The sequence below is a fragment of the Heptranchias perlo genome, chromosome 9, assembly GCF_035084215.1.
Source record: "Heptranchias perlo isolate sHepPer1 chromosome 9, sHepPer1.hap1, whole genome shotgun sequence".
NCBI lineage: Eukaryota > Metazoa > Chordata > Chondrichthyes > Hexanchiformes > Hexanchidae > Heptranchias > Heptranchias perlo.
Genome location: NC_090333.1, coordinates 49,000,856 through 49,020,112, shown reverse-complemented (window position 1 = coordinate 49,020,112; position 19,257 = coordinate 49,000,856). Strand labels below are relative to the sequence as shown.

General features: G+C 46.3%; 1 protein-coding gene across 6 annotated transcripts in view; it reads right to left on the bottom strand.

The window, feature by feature from the left end:
- The window catches only part of dnai4 (dynein axonemal intermediate chain 4), a 116,433-nt gene that overhangs the window by 11,331 nt on the left and 85,845 nt on the right, over positions 1-19,257 (bottom strand). The window contains exon 15 of one of the 6 annotated variants that reach the window (XM_067990374.1): positions 17,785-17,907. The exons of the other annotated variants lie outside the window; for them this stretch is intronic. Within the exon in view, the coding sequence (XP_067846475.1) occupies positions 17,851-17,907 (57 nt within the window). The 3' untranslated portion in view covers positions 17,785-17,850. Of the gene's footprint in view, positions 1-17,784; positions 17,908-19,257 lie in introns of those variants that run through there. 6 annotated transcript variants of the gene reach the window in all.

Genomic DNA, 19,257 nt, shown 5'->3' with positions numbered 1-19,257 from the left:
ATGTAGATTGCTAGAACAGAGCCATCTTGTGTACAGGTTGAGTAAATACCTGTGCCTCCCAAAGATACACAAAGCCAACACACCCGGACGTCCTATCGTATCAGGCAACGGAACCCTGTGTGAGAACCTCTCTGGATACATCAAAGGCATCCTGAAACCCATCGTACAGGGAACCCCCAGCTTCTGTCGCGACACTACAGACTTCCTACAAAAACTCAGTACCCACGGACCAGTTGAACCAGGAACACTTCTCACCACGATGGACGTCTCGGCACTCTACACCAGTATCCCCCACGATGACGGCATCGCTGCGACAGCATCAATACTCAACACCAACAACAGCCAATCTCCGGAAGCCATCCTACAACTCATCCGCTTCATCCTGGATCACAATGTCTTCACCTTCGATAACCAGTTCTTTACCCAAACACACGGAACAGCCATGGGGACCAAATTCGCACCCCAATACGCCAACATTTTCATGCACAAGTTCGAGCAGGACTTCTTCACTGCACAAGACCTCCAACCAACACTATACACCAGATACATCGACGACATTTTCTTTCTATGGACCCACGGCAAGGAATCACTAAAGAGACTATACGATAACATCAACAAGTTCCATCCCACCATCAAGCTCACCATGGACTACTCCTCAGAATCAGTTTCTTTCTTGGACACACGAATCTCCACCAAAGACGGGCACCTCAGCACCTCACTCTACCGCAAGCCCACGGACAACCTCACGATGCTCCACTTTTCCAGCTTCCACCCTAACCACGTCAAAGAGGCCATCCCCTATGGACAGGCCCTGCGAATACACAGGGTCTGCTCAGACGAGGAGGAACGCGATGGACACCTACAGACGCTGAAAGACGCCCTAGTAAGAACGGGATATGACGCTCGACTCATCGATCGACAGTTCCGACGGGCCACAGCAAAAAATCGCATAGACCTCCTCAGGAGACTAACACGGGACGCAACCAACAGAGTACCCTTTGTCGTCCAGTACTTCCCCGGAGCGGAGAAACTACGCCATGTTCTCCGCAGCCTTCAACATGTCATCAATGAGGACAAACACCTCGCTATGGCCATCCCCACACCTCCACTACTCGCCTTTAAACAGCCACCCAACCTCAAACAGACCATCGTTCGCAGCAAATTACCTAGCTTTCAAGAGAACAGCGTCCACGACACCACACAACCCTGCCACGGTAACCTCTGCAAGACATGCCAGATCATCGACACAGATACCACCATCACACGAGAGGACACCACCCACCAGGTGCATGGTTCATACTCCTGTGACTCGGCCAACGTTGTCTACCTCATACGTTGTAGGAAAGGATGCCCCAGAGCATGGTACATTGGCGAGACCATGCAGACGCTGCGACAACGGATGAACGGACACCGCGCAACAATCGCCAAACAGGAGGGTTCCCTCCCAGTCGGGGAACACTTCAGCAGTCATGGACATTCATCCACCGACCTTCGGGTAAGCGTACTCCAAGGCGGCCTTCGAGACACACGACAACGCAAAATCGTCGAGCAGAAATTGATAGCCAAGTTCCGCACCCATGAGGACGGCCTCAACCGGGATCTTGGGTTCATGTCACGCTACACGTTACCCCACCAGCGAACAAATGTTATCTGTTTTTAATATAACGGGTCAGTTGCTGTCTTTTCTATGTTTCTACCTCTCTATCTCTGTTTTTTTTTGTTTGTTGTTTTTTTTTGGTGATTTGTATATTCTGTGAGACCTGGCAGGTAACACCTGTCTGTCTGCACACTGATTGCCTTGGCAACGGGCAGTTGAAAAAACTGTCTGTACTCACCAAGCATTGTTCTGTGAATTATAAATGCGATTTCATCTCGAGGATTTCATTTTCACATCGTTCACCTGACGAAGGAGGAAGCCTCCGAAAGCTTGTGAATTTAAAATAAAATTGCTGGACTATAACTTGGTGTTGTAAAATTGTTTACATTTGTATATAGAAACAGAGAGAGTGAATTTCCAAACGATAAGTTGCACCTTTTTTGCACCAATGGACAAAGGTTTGTACCGCCTGTGCTCTGGAGAGGTATTTACACAAGGGTTTCCTGGGTCAGCTCATTTGCATATCCATTGGAGTACTGATTGGCGTAAAACAGGCGTAATCTAATGGAGTGCAAAAATTACTTACATGCACAATCCTAAAACCCTTTTCCCAACTTTAGCAGGCTGATACTTCACCTCTGATTGCAGGCCAGCGTGATGCTCTCCTTCCCAGTAATGTCAAAGACCAGCCTTTTTGTATGGAAAAGTTGTGAAGGATACAGCAGGCTACAACTATGCGTGACACACGGTCTGCAGCATACTGCAAAGGCTCTTCTGACCTGTCCAGGCAGTGAAAGCGTGTCTTTAAGACCCCAATCTTGTAGCACTCCTCTAGTGCTATTCAGGCCACTCTTAGTGGGATTATTATCCATGGGATCAGGTAGTAGGCTTTGTCACTAAGAAGCCATCAGTAGACATGATTTTCTTACCTGAGGAGGTCAGGGACAGCTGAATTTCAATGGATGAAGTCAATGGAAATGAAAATCAGGAGAGATGTATAACGGGTGGCTGAATTGATATCACCCATTTTATACCATCACCCAAAGTCAAAGCTAACCCCCTCATTTCTGCCTGTCTCAGCTGATCATGGGAACAGCTGCACCATATAATTTTCAGTCTAAATTACTGAGTGCTTTTTGCTTTTGTAAAAGTAGGAAACTCAGAGCTGCATTGTCACCGGCCCTCATTATAGTATAAGTAAATGAGGACACTCAGGACTCGGTGGGCGGATTGTGGGAAGAGCCAAGAAACATGAGGGAACTCGATAGGGGAGCAGCTTCTGCCTGATTTTCCTGCCACGAAATGTAATTGTCACAATTATGCACTAGAAATACATTCAAAACGGCAAAGAAATTCTCTTCCAGAATGCTACATCACAAAGACAGCCAGGAAGAATGCAGATGCAGGGCATCACAGACTGCACGCATGTAGCCCTGCGTACTCTCCATGAACCAGCACTGTTTCTCAACAGAAAGGGCTTCCATTCGCTTAATGTTCAACTTGTTTGTGACCACAGGCAGCGAGTCATGCAGGTCTGTGCCCGGTTTCCTGGCAATAGTCATGACGCTTTCATATTGTGCCAGTCCTCAATAACCTGCTCTGCTTTACCCAGACCATTCATTGGCAGGCTGGCTGCTAGGGGACAAGGGATATCCCCATACCAACTGGCTCATGAATCATGTCAGGTATCCGGGCACAGACGCAGAGCGCCGATATAATGAGAGCTATGCAGCAACAAGGGATCTGATTGAGCAAATCATTGGCATCCTGAAACAACAGTTCCATTGTCTGGACAGCTCAGAAGGAGTCCTTCAGTATAGCCCAGAGCGAGTGTCAAGATTCATAATCATTTGCTGCATGTTCCACAATCTTGCTATACAAAGGGGAGTTGCCTTGGAGCTGCTTGAGGAGGAAGAAGTGGAGCAGGAAGATAAAGCAGAGGACGAGGAATCGACGGATGCAGTGAAAGAGTACGGCCCAGCAGTACTGTGAGCTGCAAGGCAACAAATTATTGAGGAGAGATTCTTCTCAACTATCCCTCCCGTCCCTCATTCCATCTGACCCAGTCCTGACACCCACCATATCAATACCTCAAATAGTACAACTTCATCGGTGTTCCTGTTACATCACTGAGATTATGAAGACCAACATCTCTGTATTGTGTTCAGATTAATGTTGACGTTGCCTGTGGCAGTTCCAACAGGCGAAAGAAGCTGTTCCTAACTGAAATTGATAAGATGTGGAGATGCCGGTGATGGACTGGGGTGGACAAATGTAAGGACTTACACAACACCAGGTTATAGTCCAACAGTTCTATTTTAAATCACAAGCTTTCGGAGCTTACCTCCTTCGTTACTCACCTGACAAAGGAGCAAAGCTCCGAAAGCTTGTGATTTAAAATAAAACTGTTGGACTATAACCTGGTGTTGTGTAAGTCCTTGAAATTGATAAGCAACTATTTAAGGTCAATTATTTCACAAGAGCGTCTAAATAGCCTGACAGATGTTGATTGAACTTGAAATTTGTCAGAAGCTGGACTACTCAGATATTATACAAGACTTTTCTGCAGCTAAAGTACAAAAAGCTCGTTTCTGAGTTGTCATAGGGCTGATATAGTGAAATAACAGTGGTGTTTCAAGGTCTTTACAATCATTTGATGTCATTTAATATTGTGTTATTTATCGCATATCATTTTGTCAACTATTTTCATGTTACCTACTGCAAATATGCCAGATTAAGTAGGTGGAATTTAATATCATTGTCCCGTAAAGTGTAGGAGCTCCAAAACCAAACCTTTGCATGCGGTTCCCACAAGTTAAACACCACTTCTGCCTGGAGCTGCAGAGTAGAATAGGGCAGAATCGGCCAGGTGCAATGGTGTGGGATAACATGAGGCACAATGTTGCAGACTGGAAAAGGAACAATGTAGAATGGGACAGACTGGACCTTGAGCAGTGGTGTGGTATGGGACAGACTGGACGAGGAGCAATGGTGTAGAATGGGACAGACTGGACCTTGAGCATTGGTGTAGAATGGGACAGACTGGACCTTGAGCGGTGGTGTAGAATGGGACAGACTGGACCTTGAGCGGTGGTGTAGAATGGGACAGACTGGACCTTGAGCGGTGGTGTAGAATGGGACAGACTGGACCTTGAGCAGTGGTGTAGAATGGGACAGACTGGACCTTGAGCGGTGGTGTAGAATGGGACAGACTGGACCTTGAGCGGTGGTGTAGAATGGGACAGACTGGACCTTGAGCGGTGGTGTAGAATGGGACAGACTGGACCTTGAGCGGTGGTGTAGAATGGGACAGACTGGACCTTGAGCGGTGGTGTAGAATGGGACAGACTGGACCTTGAGCGGTAGTGTAGAATGGGATAGACTGGACCTTGAGCAGTAGCGTAGAATGGGATAGACTGGACCTTGAGGGGTGGTGTAGAATGGGACAGACTTGAAGAGGAGCAATAGTGTAGAACGGGACAGACTGGACCTTGAGCAGTGGTGTAGAATGGGACAGACTGGACTTTGAGCAGTGGTGTACAACGGGATAGACTGTATGAAGGATAGATTGTACCAGGATAGACTTAAAGAGAGGACAATAAAGCCATAAATTCACCTGATATGAGGGGGATGAGAAATTATAGTTATAAGGAGAAACTTGAGATAGTGGAACAATTTCCAGTGGTGCAGAGAAAGCCACGAGGAAATTTGGGCCGGGAATCTCCTCTTCAGCGCAGAGTTCCAGCGGAATGAGACTTCCTCCTGCCCCTCTGAATCCACCCCAACCAACCCATTTTCCATTGAGCTCCAGCCAGGATTCCCACCGCCAAGAGGGAGCCTGCTAGTGCGAGGGCATAAAATGGCAGCAGTACTGCAGCAGGGATACTGCTGCAGCACCAGAAGAGGTGGTAAGGAACCTTAAAGGGCCAGAAGTGCCCTGACGATGGCATCAAGACACCCACTGAAGGAGGCCTTCACTAGATAAGCGCTGGGCCCAAATTGAAGGGTAAGGAGGCCACTACAAGGCTCTCTCCCTTCATTAGAGGAAACTGGGGCCTTTACCACTGCCTCCTGAGGCCAATGCTACCTTCCACGTAGTGATCCTGGAAGCAGCGGTAAGTAGGAAAGATGGGAGAGAAATCCTTTTGGGACACGGCCCACCCCCCCATTGACATTTTCACCAGTACACAGGGAAAGAGCGGCCAGAGGTGGTCCCATAGAGGGTGGGGGCAGGCAAATCCCGGTTGGGGCGGTGAGGCAGCGGAAGGCCTCACCACCTGAATTTTACCTCAATTTCCACTGTCACCCCACCAGAAATCAGGCAGGATTGTGGAGGAGAATCCTAGCCTTTGTCTCTAGAGGTTTATAAAATTACTAGCTGATCTCCCGTGGCACTGAACATGGGAAGTTAAGGACAAGGTCACTTTTCAGGTCAAGCAGGGTCAGAAGGCAGGGAGATAAATGAACCAGGGTGTAGGAGGGGAAGGGACAGAGATGGATGGGGAGGAAGGAGAGGGCGGGGAGTGAAGGAGGAAAGGAAGAGATGAGAGAGGGAGGGTGAAGAGGGAGAAAGTGATGGGGGCAGGGGGACTGATATAGGATGAGCGGGAGAAGAGGAGGGGAGAGAAAAGAGGATCGGATCACAGTTCTCTGGTGGGGTGCTGGCACAGTACAATGGAACCATACAGATAAGTTGTGGATTCACACTTGCAATCCAACCCAGGCTAAGTTCCCAATTCTTAGTCTGTGGGAAATCTATAGCAGATGCCTGAGGTTTAAATCTGGTTACTGTATGTAGCAATTAAAAAAAAACAACTGCAGTTCAGATCCCTGTAGCAAGCTCATTTTAAAAGTACCTATGTTGCAAGGCCAGTTCAAAGTGCTTCTGTAAGTTTCAGGAAAGCAACCAAACTAACTTTGAGCAAAACAGACAGTATGATTTGTTCAGTTACATGCCTGACAGCAAATTATTTTCGTTCCGACAATCAATTATGAAAAATCCAAATAAGCCATGGCAACCAGTGAAAGGATATAAAAGTAGCTGAATCTGTTTGTTAAGTATAGTTATCAGTTGAACAATTGGAAACTTCACAGGAAAAGATAATGCAGACTAGCAAATTCCCGTAGTCAAAAAAAGATTGTAAGAAAAGAACTACATTTATAAATGAAAAGCTTAGTAATAGATTGCATCTCTTTTATTAGTTTGTGTTAAAAAGACTTTCTCTTGTAAATATATAATTATTTTGTCACTGTTGGATTATTTGTTTTCTCATTGTTTACTTAATAAATTCACACAATATCTTAAACTAAAAATAACATCTGATGTGATGTTCCACTGCTTCAAGACTAAATTGAGATCTTATGACGGCATGATAGTCCAGTACCTAATAGCAATTGCCAAACAGGACTTGTTGATCCTTTTCCTTAGGCAAATCAGTGAAAGCTTACCTAGAACTCAAGACAAGAGGTATGGAGAGTTGGGACTCACCCATGACAGTGATCTTAAGATACAGCAACCAAAATAATCTAGAGTAAGAAGATTCACCCCTAAGCCTGCACTTTCAATTACGTAGAATTAGATATGGGGGTGGTGCCCGAGGACTGGAGAATTGCAAATGTTACACCCTTGTTCAAAAAAGGGTGTAAGGATAAACCCGGCAACTACAGGCCAGTCAGTATAACCTCGGTGGTGGGGAAGCTTTTAGAAACGATAATCCGGGACAAAATTAATAGTCACTTGGACAAGTGTAGATTAATAAAGGAAAGCCAGCACAGATTTGTTAAAGGCAAATCGTGTTTAACTAACTTGATTGAGTTTTTTTATGAGGTAACAGAGAGGGTTGATGAGGGCAATGCAGTTGATGTAGTGTATATAGACTTTCAAAAGGAGTTTGATAAAGTGCCACATAATAGGTTTGTCAGCAAAATTGAAGCTCATGGAATAAAAAGGGCAATGGCAGCATGGATACGAAATTGGCTAAGTGACAGAAAACAGAGAGTAGTGGTGAACGGTTGCTTTTCGGACTGGAGGAAGTATACAGTGGCATTCCCTAGGGGTGGGTACAACCCATTGCTTTTTTTGATATATATTAATGACTTGGACTTGGGTGACAGCGCACAATTCCAAAATTTGCAGATGACACAAAACTTGGAAGTGTAGCAAACAGTGGAGGTGGATAGTAGTAGACTTCTAGAGTACATAGGCAGATAGAATGGGCAGACACATGGCAGATGAAATTTAATGCAGAGAAGTGTGTAGTGATACATTTCTGTAGGAAGAATGAGGAGAGGCAATATAAACTAAAGGGTACAATTCTAAAAGGGGCGTAGGAACAGAGAGATCTGGGGGTATATGTGCATAAATCTTTGAAGGTGGCAGGACAGGTTAAGAAAGCGGTTAAAAAAGCATCCGGGATCCCGGGCTTTATAAATAGAGGCATAGGGCCCGATATTAGCACCCTCTATCGGATACGTTCCTGGCGGGGGGGGCTCTGAAAATCGGGGAATCCCAGAGCGGGTTGGGAGCCCGGCTCCAACCCGCAGACTTCCGGGTTCCCCACAGACGCACCGACGTGCGCACGCAGCCCCTGCATGTGGGACTCCCGCAGGCAATTAAAGCCGGCGGGGTGCCACTTAACAATATTTATCTTGCTATTTCAGGTCGTTTACAGACCTGATTGATCTGTTATATTAGGAGGGGTGGGATTTTACAAACAACTGGGACTGTTTCCCGTACTGGGAGAAACACTCCTTGCAGGTGCGCGATAGGTTGGTGGTGCAGGTGACCTCCTCTGCCACCTTGAGCCAGGCCTTCTTGGTGGCAGAGGCAGGCGGCTTCCTCCCGCTCGCCGGGGGGGAAGATCTCTGTCCTCCCCCTCCTCCTCCTCACCCCATCCAATGATACCTGGAGCGAGGCATCATTAAACCTGGGAGCAGCCTTCCCCCTGGGCTGCTCCATGCTGTAATTTTTCCTATTTCTTGCAGCATCAGACAGTGGAGGACTGCCCCTTTAAATAGAGCTCCTCCAGCTGACCGAGTTTACTGTGCATGCACAGTCCGCCCGATGCGCAGCTCAGCAGCGGGGAACCCGGAAGACCAGGTAAGTGGATCCAATTAGGCTGCGATCGCGCGCAGGGCAGACTGATTTCACCGGGCGCATTACCCACGCGCCCAATCGCCCCCCTCCCCGCCGCGAACCCGCAGCCCTGGTAATATCGAGCCCATAGAGTTCAAAAGCAAGGAAGTTATATTGAACCTTTATAAAACACTTGTTTGGCCACAGCTGGAGTATTGTGTCCAATTCTGGGCACCGCTCTTTAGGAAGGATGTGAAGGTCTTAGAGAGGGTGCAGAAAAGATTTACTGGAATGGTTTCAGGGATGAGGGACTTCAGTTATGTGGATAGACTGGAGAAGCTGCGTTTTTTTCCTTAGAGCAGAGAAGGCTGAGAGGAGATTTGATGGAAGTGTTCAAAATCATGAAGGGATTAGATAAAATTAATAAAGAGAAACTGTTCCCATTGCCGGAAGGGTGGAGAACCAGAGGACACAGATTTAAGGTGATTGGCAAAAGAACCAAAGGCGACATGAGAAAAAACTTTTTTTACACGGTGAGTGGTTATGATCTGGAATGCGCTGCCTGAAAGGGTGGTGGAAGCAGATTCAGTTATGGTGTTCAAAAAGCAACTGGATAAATACTTGAGGAGAAAAAATTTGCAGAGCTACGGGGAAAGAGTGGGGGAATGGGACTAACTGGATTGCTCTTACAAAGAGTTGGCACAGGCTCGATGGGCTGAATGGCCTCCTTCTGGGCTGTAACCATTCTATGATTCTATAATTAGTTAGGCTCCAATATTTATGGGGAGGCGGGGAAGGAGCAGGGGCGCCTGGCCCCCGGAAATACGGGGAAGGCCGAGGTCCTGCCGAATTAACAACAGGACATCATTAGAGTTATTTTACTTCCTGCCCGGCAGTCAGCCAGATTGAGAGGCTGGCTGGCTGCTGGATGGGAAAGCCTGCTGTACAAAGCTGCAGCAGCGGACCGGAAGGGAAGGAGAGATCGGATCGTTGGGGGGGGGGGGGTCTGAAGATCCCGAGGGGAGAGATCGGATCACGGTGGTGGGGAGGGGGGGGGAGGGGGGGTGACTGAAGATCCCAGGGGGGAGAGATCGGATCGCGTTGGGGTCTGAAGATCGCGGTGAGGGGGGCGAGATTGGATCTTGAAGGCTGGAGAGATCGGATCGCCGGGGGGTTTGAAGATCGCGGCAGGTTTGCTTAAGGAGCCGGGGGAAGCACTCCTGCTCCTCCTGGTGCAGAAGCAGTGCTGGAAAAGCACTTAACTGCTGGATCCAGCAGTTCTCGACTCCCATTAGCCATCAGTTTTCCTGAGCCCCGGGAAACCCGTGCTGGTGGTGTTAAATCCAAATGGCTGATAAAATCTGAGGCACGGAGCCTCATTAACATATTATAAATACCGACCCGCCTCTCAAGAGCGGGTTACTCGCCCAACCCCTAACCCGCCCCGGTTAAACCGGAACCAGGCGCGTTTGGAGCAGGTTGGGGTCGGATTTCCCATATTTAACAAATTTAATCCCCCCGGCCACTATCCCACCCGTCCTGGGTTGGGGGGAGGGTTAAAATTCCCCCCCATAGAGCCTACAGCACAGAAACAGGCCATTCAGCCCAACTGGTCTGTGCCAGTGTTTATGCTCCACACCTTCTCCAATCCTACTTCATCTAACCCCATCAACATATCCTTCTATTCCTTTCTCCTTATCTAACTTCTCCTTAAATGTATCTATGCTATTCACTCCACTACTTCTTGTGGTAGCGCGTTCCACATTCTTACCACCCTTTGGGTAAAGAAGTTTCTCCTGAATTCCATATTGGATTTATTGGAGACTATTTTATATTTATGACCTCTAGTTTTGGACTCCCCCACATGTGGAAACATTTTCTTTACGTCTACCCTAAAGCAAAGAGCCCCAAGTCTATTCAGTCTTTCCTGATAAGTATATCCTCTCCGTTCTGGTATCATCGTTGTGAATCTTTTTTGCACCTTCTCCAGTACCTCTATATCCATTTTATAATATGGAAACCAGAACTGTGCACAATACTCCAAATGTGGTCTAACCAAACTTCTACATAAGTTCTATACAGTTGGCACAGGAAGACTCCAGCAAAAGGAAAGGGGAAAATATCTTAAAAAGAAAAAGACTACACTTAAAAAACAAAAAAAAACCTTATAACTATCTATTTTTGTTAATATCTTGAGTAACGTTGCTTAAAACTGCAAAGGATGAGATTCCTCAGTGCATTTAATGGGTATTAAATTATTTGCCCTATTTTTACTATACCGTCAGGCATGTCCAGCTTTCCTCTGTGCACTTTCTGGAAATTTGTGTGCGTCAGAGTGCACTGAGTGGCCAATTCAAAAGTACTTGCAAAAATGCACCTGATTTAGTTAAATAGCTACTTAACCCATAAAAATTGTGGACCCCTTCAGCTATGGAATGTGTGATTTTGTAGTGAAATGGAGTGACAATGCAGACAGCACAAGCCTTGATTTCCAGCTGAAGATTTGCTGGTTATAATTAATAGTGTCAAGACATGGAAGAATGTTCTGTGCAGTGCAGAAAGGCAAGCCACCAATAACCAGAGGATTAAGCAGGAGGCATGCATGGCCATTGTATGTCCATGACCAGGGGAGGGAGCCATGTACTCAGGAAAGGTTGAGAGCTATCTGCATAAAAGTGACCTCAGAAAAGTGAAAGATGAGTAAAGAAAATTACCTTGAAATAACGGAGGCATCCATGTATGGAGATTGTCAATCAAAGCAATTTACATTGTTACATCGAGTTACACCGAGTCTACAGCACAGAAACATGCCTTTCGGTCCAACTGGTTTATGCTGGCGTTTATGCTCCACATTAGCTTCCTCCCTCCCTACTTCAAACCCTTCTATTCCTTTCTCCCTCGTGTGCTTATCTAGCTTTCCTTTAAATGCATCTATGCTATTTGATTCGGGTACGGTAGCATAGTGGTTATGTTACTGGAACTAATAATCCAGAGGCCTGGACTAATAATCCGGAATCATGAGTTCAAATCCCGCCACGGCAGCAGGGGAATTCAAATTCAATTAATTAAATAAAATCTGGAATAAGAATACTAGTATCAGTAATGGTGGCCATGAAACTACCGGATTGTAAAAACCCATTTAGGGAAGGAAACCTGCCGTCCTTACCCAGTCTGGCCTATATGTGACTCCAGACCCACAGCAATGTGGTTGATTCTTAACTGCCCTCTGAAAAGGCCAAGCCACTCAGTTGTACAATCTCGCTAAAAAAAAGTCATAATAAGAATAAAACCGGACAGACCACCCGGCATCGGACCACTAGGCACCGGACACGACAAAGGCAAACCAAGCCCAGTTGACCCTGCAAAGTCCTCCTCTGGGGAACATCTGGGGACTTGTGCCAAAATTGGGAGAGCTGTCCCACAGACTAGTCAAGCAACAGCCTGACTTAGCCATACTCACAGAATCATACCTTTCAGCCAACGTCCCAGACTCTTCCATCACCATCCCTGGGTATGTCCTGTCCCACCGGCAGGACAGACTGACCAGAGGTGGCGGTACAGTGATATACAGTCAGGAGGGAGTGGCCCTGGGTGTCTTCAACATTGACTCTGGACCCCATGAAATCTCATGGCATCATGTCAAACATGGGCAAGGAAACCTCCTGCTGATTACCACCTACTTCCCTCCCTCAGCTGATGAATCAGTCCTCCTCCATGTTGAACACCTCTTGGAGGAAGCATTGAGGGAGGCAAAGGCACAGAATGTACTCTGGGTGGGGGACTTCAATGTCCATCACCAAGAGTGGCTCGGTAGCACCACTACTGACCGAGCTGGCCGAGTCCTGAAGGACATAGCTGCCAGACTGGGCCTGTGGCAGGTGGTGAGCGAACCAACACGAGGGAAAAACTTACTTGACCTCGTCCTCACCAATCTAGCTGTCGCAAATGCATCTGTCTATGACAGTATTGGTAGGAGTGACCACCGCACAGTCCTCGTGGAGACGAAGTCCCGACTTCGCACTGAGGATACCATCCAACGTGTTGTGTGGCACTATCACCGTGCTAAATGGGATAGATTCAGAACAGATCTAGCAGCTCAAAACTGGGCATCCATGAGGTGCTGTGGGCCATCAGCAGCAGCAGAATTGTATTCCAGCACAATCTGTAACCTCATGCCCAGCATATTCCTCACTCTACCACTACCAACAAGCCAGGGGATCAACCCTGGTTCAATGAGGAGTGTAGAAGAGCATGCCAGGAGCAGCACCAGGCATACCTAAAAATGAGATGCCAACCTGGTGAAGCTACAACTCAGGACTACATGCATGCTAAACAGTGGAAGCAGCATGCTATAGACAGAGCTAAGCAATTCCACAACCAATGGGTCAGATCAAAGCTTTGCAGTCCTGACACATCCAGTCGTGAATGGTGGTGGACAATTAAACAACTAACGGGAGGAGGAGGCTCTGTAAACATCCCCATCCTCAATGATGGCGGAGTCCAGCACGTGAGTGCAAAAGACAAGGCTGAAGCGTTTGCAACCATCTTCAGCCAGAAGTGCTGAGTGGATGATCCATCTCGGCCTCCTCCCGATATCCCCACCATCACAGAAGCCAGTCTTCAGCCAATTCGATTCACTCCATGTGATAACAAGAAACGGCTGAGTGCACTGGATACAGCAAAGGCTATGGGCCCTGACAACATCCTGGCTGAAGACTTGTGCTCCAGAACTAGCTGCGCCTCTAGCCAAGCTGTTCCAGTACAGCTACAACACTGGCATCGACCCGACAATGTGGTAAATTGCCCAGGTATGTCCTGTCCACAAAAAGCAGGACAAATCCAATCCGGCCAATTACCGCCCCATCAGTCTACTCTCAATCATCAGCAAAGTGATGGAAGGTGTCGTCGACAGTGCTATCAAGCGGTCCTTACTCACCAATAACCTGCTCACCGATGCTCAGTATGGGTTCCGGCCAGGACCACTCGGCTCCAGACCTCATTACAGCCTTGGTCCAAACATGGACAAAAGAGCTGAATTCCAGAGGTGAGGTGAGAGTGACTGCCCTTGACATCAAGGCAGCATTTGACCGAGTGTGGCACCAAGGAGCCCTAGTAAAACTGAAGTCAATGGGAATCAGGGGGAAAACTCTCCAGTGGCTGGAGTCATACCTAGCACAAAGGAAGATGGTAGTGGTTGTTGGAGGCCAACCATCTCAGCCCCAGGACATTGCTGCAGGAGTTCCTCAGGGCAATGTCCTTCATCAATGACCTTCCCTCCATCATAAGGTCAGAAATGGGGATGTTCGTTGATGATTGCACAGTGTTCAGTTCCATTCGCAACCCCTCAAATAATGAAGCAGTCCAAGCCCGCATGCAGCAAGACCTGGATAACATCCAGGCTTGGGCTCATAAGTGGCAAGTAACATTCGCGCCAGACAGGTGCCAGGCAATGACCATCTCCAACAAGAGAGAGTCTAACCACCTCCCCTTGACATTCAACGGCATTACCATCGCCGAATCCCCCACCATCAACATCCTGGGGGTCACCATTGACCAGAAACTTAACTGGACCAGCCATATAAATACTGTGGCTACAAGAGCAGGTCAGAGGCTGGGTATTCTGCGGCGACTGACTCACTTCCTGACTCCCCAAAGCCTTTCCACCATCTACAAGGCACAAGTCAGGAGTGTGATGGAATATTCTCCACTTGCCTGGATGAGTGCAGCTCCAACAACACTTAAGAAGCTCGACACCATCCAGGACAAAGCAGCCCGCTTGATTGGCACCCCATCCACCACCCTAAACATTCACTCCCTTCACCACCGGCGCACAGTGGCTGCAGTGTGTACCATCCACAGCACCTCCCAAACCCATGACCTCTGCCACCTAGAAGGACTAGAGCAGCAGGCACATGGGAACAACACCACCTGCATGTTCCCCTCCAAGTCACACACTATCCCGACTTGGAAATATGCCGCCGTTCCTTCATCGTCGCTGGGTCAATATCCTGGAACTCCCTTCCTAACAGCACTGCGGGAGAACCTTCACCACACGGACTGCAGCGGTTCAAGAAGGCGTCTCACCACCGCCTTCTCAAGGGCAATTGGGGATGGGCAATAAATGCTGGCCTCGCCAGCGACGCCCACATCGCATGAACGAATAAAAAAAAACTACTCCTTGTGGTAGCACATTCCACATTCTTACCACTCTTTGGATAAAGAAATTTCGCCTGAATTCCCTATTCGATTTATATTTATGACCTCTAGTTTTGGACTTCCCCACAAGTGGAAACATTTTCTCTATGTCTATCCTATCAAACCCTTTCATAATCTTAAAGACCTCTATCAGGTCACCCCTCAGTCTTCTCTTTTCTAGAGAAAAGAGCCCCAGCCTATTCAGCCTTTTCTGATAAGTATATCCTCTCAGTTCTGGTATCATCCTTGTGAATCTTTTTTGCACCTTCTCCAATGCCTCTATATCCTTTTTATAATATGGAGACCAGAACTGAGCACAGTACTCCAAGTATTAAACTCCAAGTTTAACTTAATTCTATCCCTTTAGAAATGAACCCCAGTGCTTGGTTTGCCTTTTTTATGGCCTTATTAACCTGTGTCGCTACTTTTAGTGATTTGTGTATCTGTACCCCGAGATCCCTTTGCTCCTCTACCCCATTTAGACTCTTATTATCCAAGCAGTATGTGGCTTCCTTATTCTTCCTACCAAAATGCACCACCTCACACTTACCTATACTGAAATTCATTTGCCAATTACACACCCATTCTGAAAGTTTATTAATGTCTTCTTGCATTTTGACGCATTCTCCCTTTGTGTTAACCGCACCCCCCAATTTGGTGTTGTCCGCAAATTTTGAAATTGTACTTCCGATTCCCGAATGTTGCCTTAAGTAGCCATGTACACTTAACCCAAATTGATCCAGTAACCTATGCAATTGCAACATAAAGGGTAATAATGAAAATGGTTGAGAATTAGTAAAAAGGCCCAAAAAAGCTAACTTAGAAAGATGCAAGTGAGAAAGACTGAAGACTGTCAGTATGTACACATGCAGCTGACAAATCAAAGACACTCAATCAGCTTCCAAACATTCTGTGGCCAATGTACTTTGCATTCAGGTGAGCTAAGCAGAAGGCCATAAACTATGTTTCTGTCTAAAATACAGTGCACAATATATCCACCCATTAAAATCATATTCCTCTTGAAGAAAAAGGCTTCTGTCACAGAAGGAACAAAGGTGGCAAGAAGTAATTGAAACCTCTTACCCCCTTCAGGACAAGCCATAATGGAGGTCATTGGCTGGGAAATTGTACACAGGATGAGTAATGTACAAGCTGGAGGGGAGGAACATACTTCTAGTTTGTACAATTAAGTGGTCAACATAAGCCATTTTAAATAGTTACCATGCTAGGCACAGCACCAAATTAAATGGAAAGATATAATACCGAATGTCTAATAAATTGAAACTGGATAGATCTTAGATCCCTCACAGATATTTGAAAAAAAGTTGTGTCACTGTGACTTTTACCATTATTGGTAGCGCAGCACTGATGTTGCTCATTGGTGCAGATCTAGTTCCAGGAGATGACATAATTTATCTACGGCTTCCTTTGTGAGGTGCAAAACAGATGGCCATGAGTTGAATTTCCCCTCATAGTCTCCTCACACAGTACTCCTCAGTGAGACTAAGTTAGTTCTGTTAACTGCAGTAGATATGCTGTGTATTCTGGTGCTTTTTCTTCAATTTACTCAGACTTCCCTAGCCCTATTTTGTTGCTCCTCCTCAAACATGTCTAGTAAAATGAGATTTGCCGGTGCACCTTTGGTGCTGTGGGGATTGAAATCCCTTCATAAAATGTCTCCTGCTCTGCACTGTGCTGAACCTCTGCCAACAGCATTATCTTGAGACCATCATCATTGGGAGTATTATTAACAAAGTGCAGGCTTGAAAGGAAACATGAGCAAATTTGCATTTACCTTTGATCAGTATCAAGCTCTTTTAAAACAAACATGAGTCTAACAGCAAGTTTATGTGTTAAAAGCAAAATACTGCAGATGCTGGAAATCTGAAATAAAAACAGAAAATGCTGGAAAAGCTTAGCGTGAGGCAGCATCTGTGGAGAAAGAAACAGAGTTAACGTTTCAGGTCAAAGACCTTTCATGTTAATTTGTGTTAAACCAGATTACTCCCCAGATTTACACACATTTAGCATATGCATTAGCTGTAAAGCACAGAAGAATTTAGTTCCCCAAGTGTCAGCTTTGAGGAGCTGCTGAAGCTGAAAGTGTCCTGGAGTGGAATTAACATTAGTAGAGACTACTTACTTCCACCTCCACAACAACGTCTGCCTCCATCCCTACCTCTGTCACCTCCAGACTCGGCTATTCTGATGCTTTCCTTCCATTCTCCACCCTGCATAAACTCCAAGTTGTCCAAAACTCTGCCATACTGTGGCATTCCTATTACCTCTCATCATCACCACCTCCTTATTGACCTACACTGGATCCATATCCCCCAATGCATTCAATTCAAAATCCTTGCTATCATGTATAAATCTCACCATGGCTTATTCCACCCAATCTCTGCAATTCCTGCCAGCCCTTTATCACCTCCCAAATGCTCTGTCCCTCTGACTCACTAATAGTGGCAGAGCCTTCAGTTGCCTCAGTCCTACGCTTTGGTATTCCCATCCCAAACTTCTCTGCCTCTGAATCTCTTTTCCCCTCTAAAAACCTCCTAAAAACCCATCTCTTTGTCTGAGCTACCAGTCATCCTTCCAAATCTCTTCCTTCCTGGCTTGACATCCGTTTTCGTTGACCTATTGTGACACATCTTAGGAAGTCTTTTACATTAAGGATGCTATATAAATGTAACTTGCTGTTATTACCTTTTTTTTTAGTTATTTTCCTCTCCTCTTCCCTGATTTCTCAACACCAGACATCAACTGTGACCAAGATTTTGTGCATCCTGCGCCCAGTGCTTAGACAATGCACTCAGAAACTGACTACTAGGTGTTTCACGAGAGCATCTTGGAGTCTCTTTCAATCTTTGTTCACTAGACCCAATATCTCCTCTTTATGCTGTAAACAATATCCCCTGCAACCAGCAATAAGGAGGTGCCAGGAACCATACAGACATAACTCTCCCCTCCGATTTCTCCTTCCTCATGCTGGAAGATGACACAGCACCTCTTGCGGCCTTGACGTATTCCAGACTGTGAACTGAATGGAACAGTGCCTGTGAGCGATAGCATGATAATGCTCAGCACCACCGTGCTACTAATAAGATCATTTTTTTTAAAGGGGGGATTTAAAAAATAAAACACTAAAAATATTAGTCATCACATCATTCTGTCATTTATGACTGAGTGACTAGTGGCCACATCCCCAAATTTCTCCTGGTCCCACTCTGCTACTATAAGTATATTGGGTCAGGAACTCTGCCTGTCCATTCGTTGCACCCCTGACCTCATCTCACTTCCTGGTGTTAGGTGCCATGGAAAAGAAAGGGTTAAAATGCAGCTTCAGCACACAGTGAAAGGCGAAGGCATATATATTTGGATGTGCAGGTTACAATCCCTGCACCTGAATGGTAAGGTCTGAGATGCCCCTGATGTTCGGCCACGGGCCTCATTTCAATGGAGACGGTGAGCTGCGCAGAGCTGCTGGCGAATCGTCACTGAAGATCAGGCCACTGTTGGTATCGCAATGGCCCTCAGGTAGGAGAGGAAGGGTGGGTGATCAGGCCTCAGGCTGGGGAGCGACCGTTGGCTGAGGGGTGGGTGATTGTTGGCGGGAGGGGAGGTAGCGGTGGCGGGGAGGGGGTTGTAGCGTGGCAGGGCGGGGAATATTAGCTGTGTCTCAGAATTTCTAGGCCAGTGTATCATAGACAGAAAGGTTCTCTCTCAATACAAAAGCACTTGGTATAAACATCTGCATCTTTATCATAAGTTGATAAAACAAAGTTGATTGAACGATTGAGTCATCTTTGTCCATGTCAATCAATAGTAATATATAGTTCAGTGAAGTAGTTGCTTGCCTTATTAGATTAGTGATTTATAGTCAAGAAAGGTATATAAACCAACGAATTGTAATGAGAATTTGGATTCAACCCAGAAAGATTGAGCTCAAGAACTGTATACTGAATAGGCTTAATTACTCCTAAACAAGTTAGCATTATTTGCAAATACTTCACCTTATTTGGTGGATTAAACTTTGAATAAGCAAAACTTTACTTGTGAGCGTATTGTCTTACCATCATTGAATGAATTCATATAAATATAACTAACTAACTAACACTGCCGTCAGGGTAATTTCTATATTTTGGGTGGGCGTCCTTGCCAGTTGCAGCATAGCTGAGGTACCCACCTCAGATGGAGAAAATAAAATCACTGCAGTGCCTCGCCACAGTGTAGGTTGGCTGGCAGTGCCAGTTGAAGATTTAAAAATGAAATATGTTGCCAAGTTTTGAAGTTGTCCATTTCCCAGTTGTCCATTGCTCTGCAATCGATTGCTGTAGAGAAACTAGACATTTAAAATTTAAACCTCTTCTGAGGCCCTTAATAATGCTGC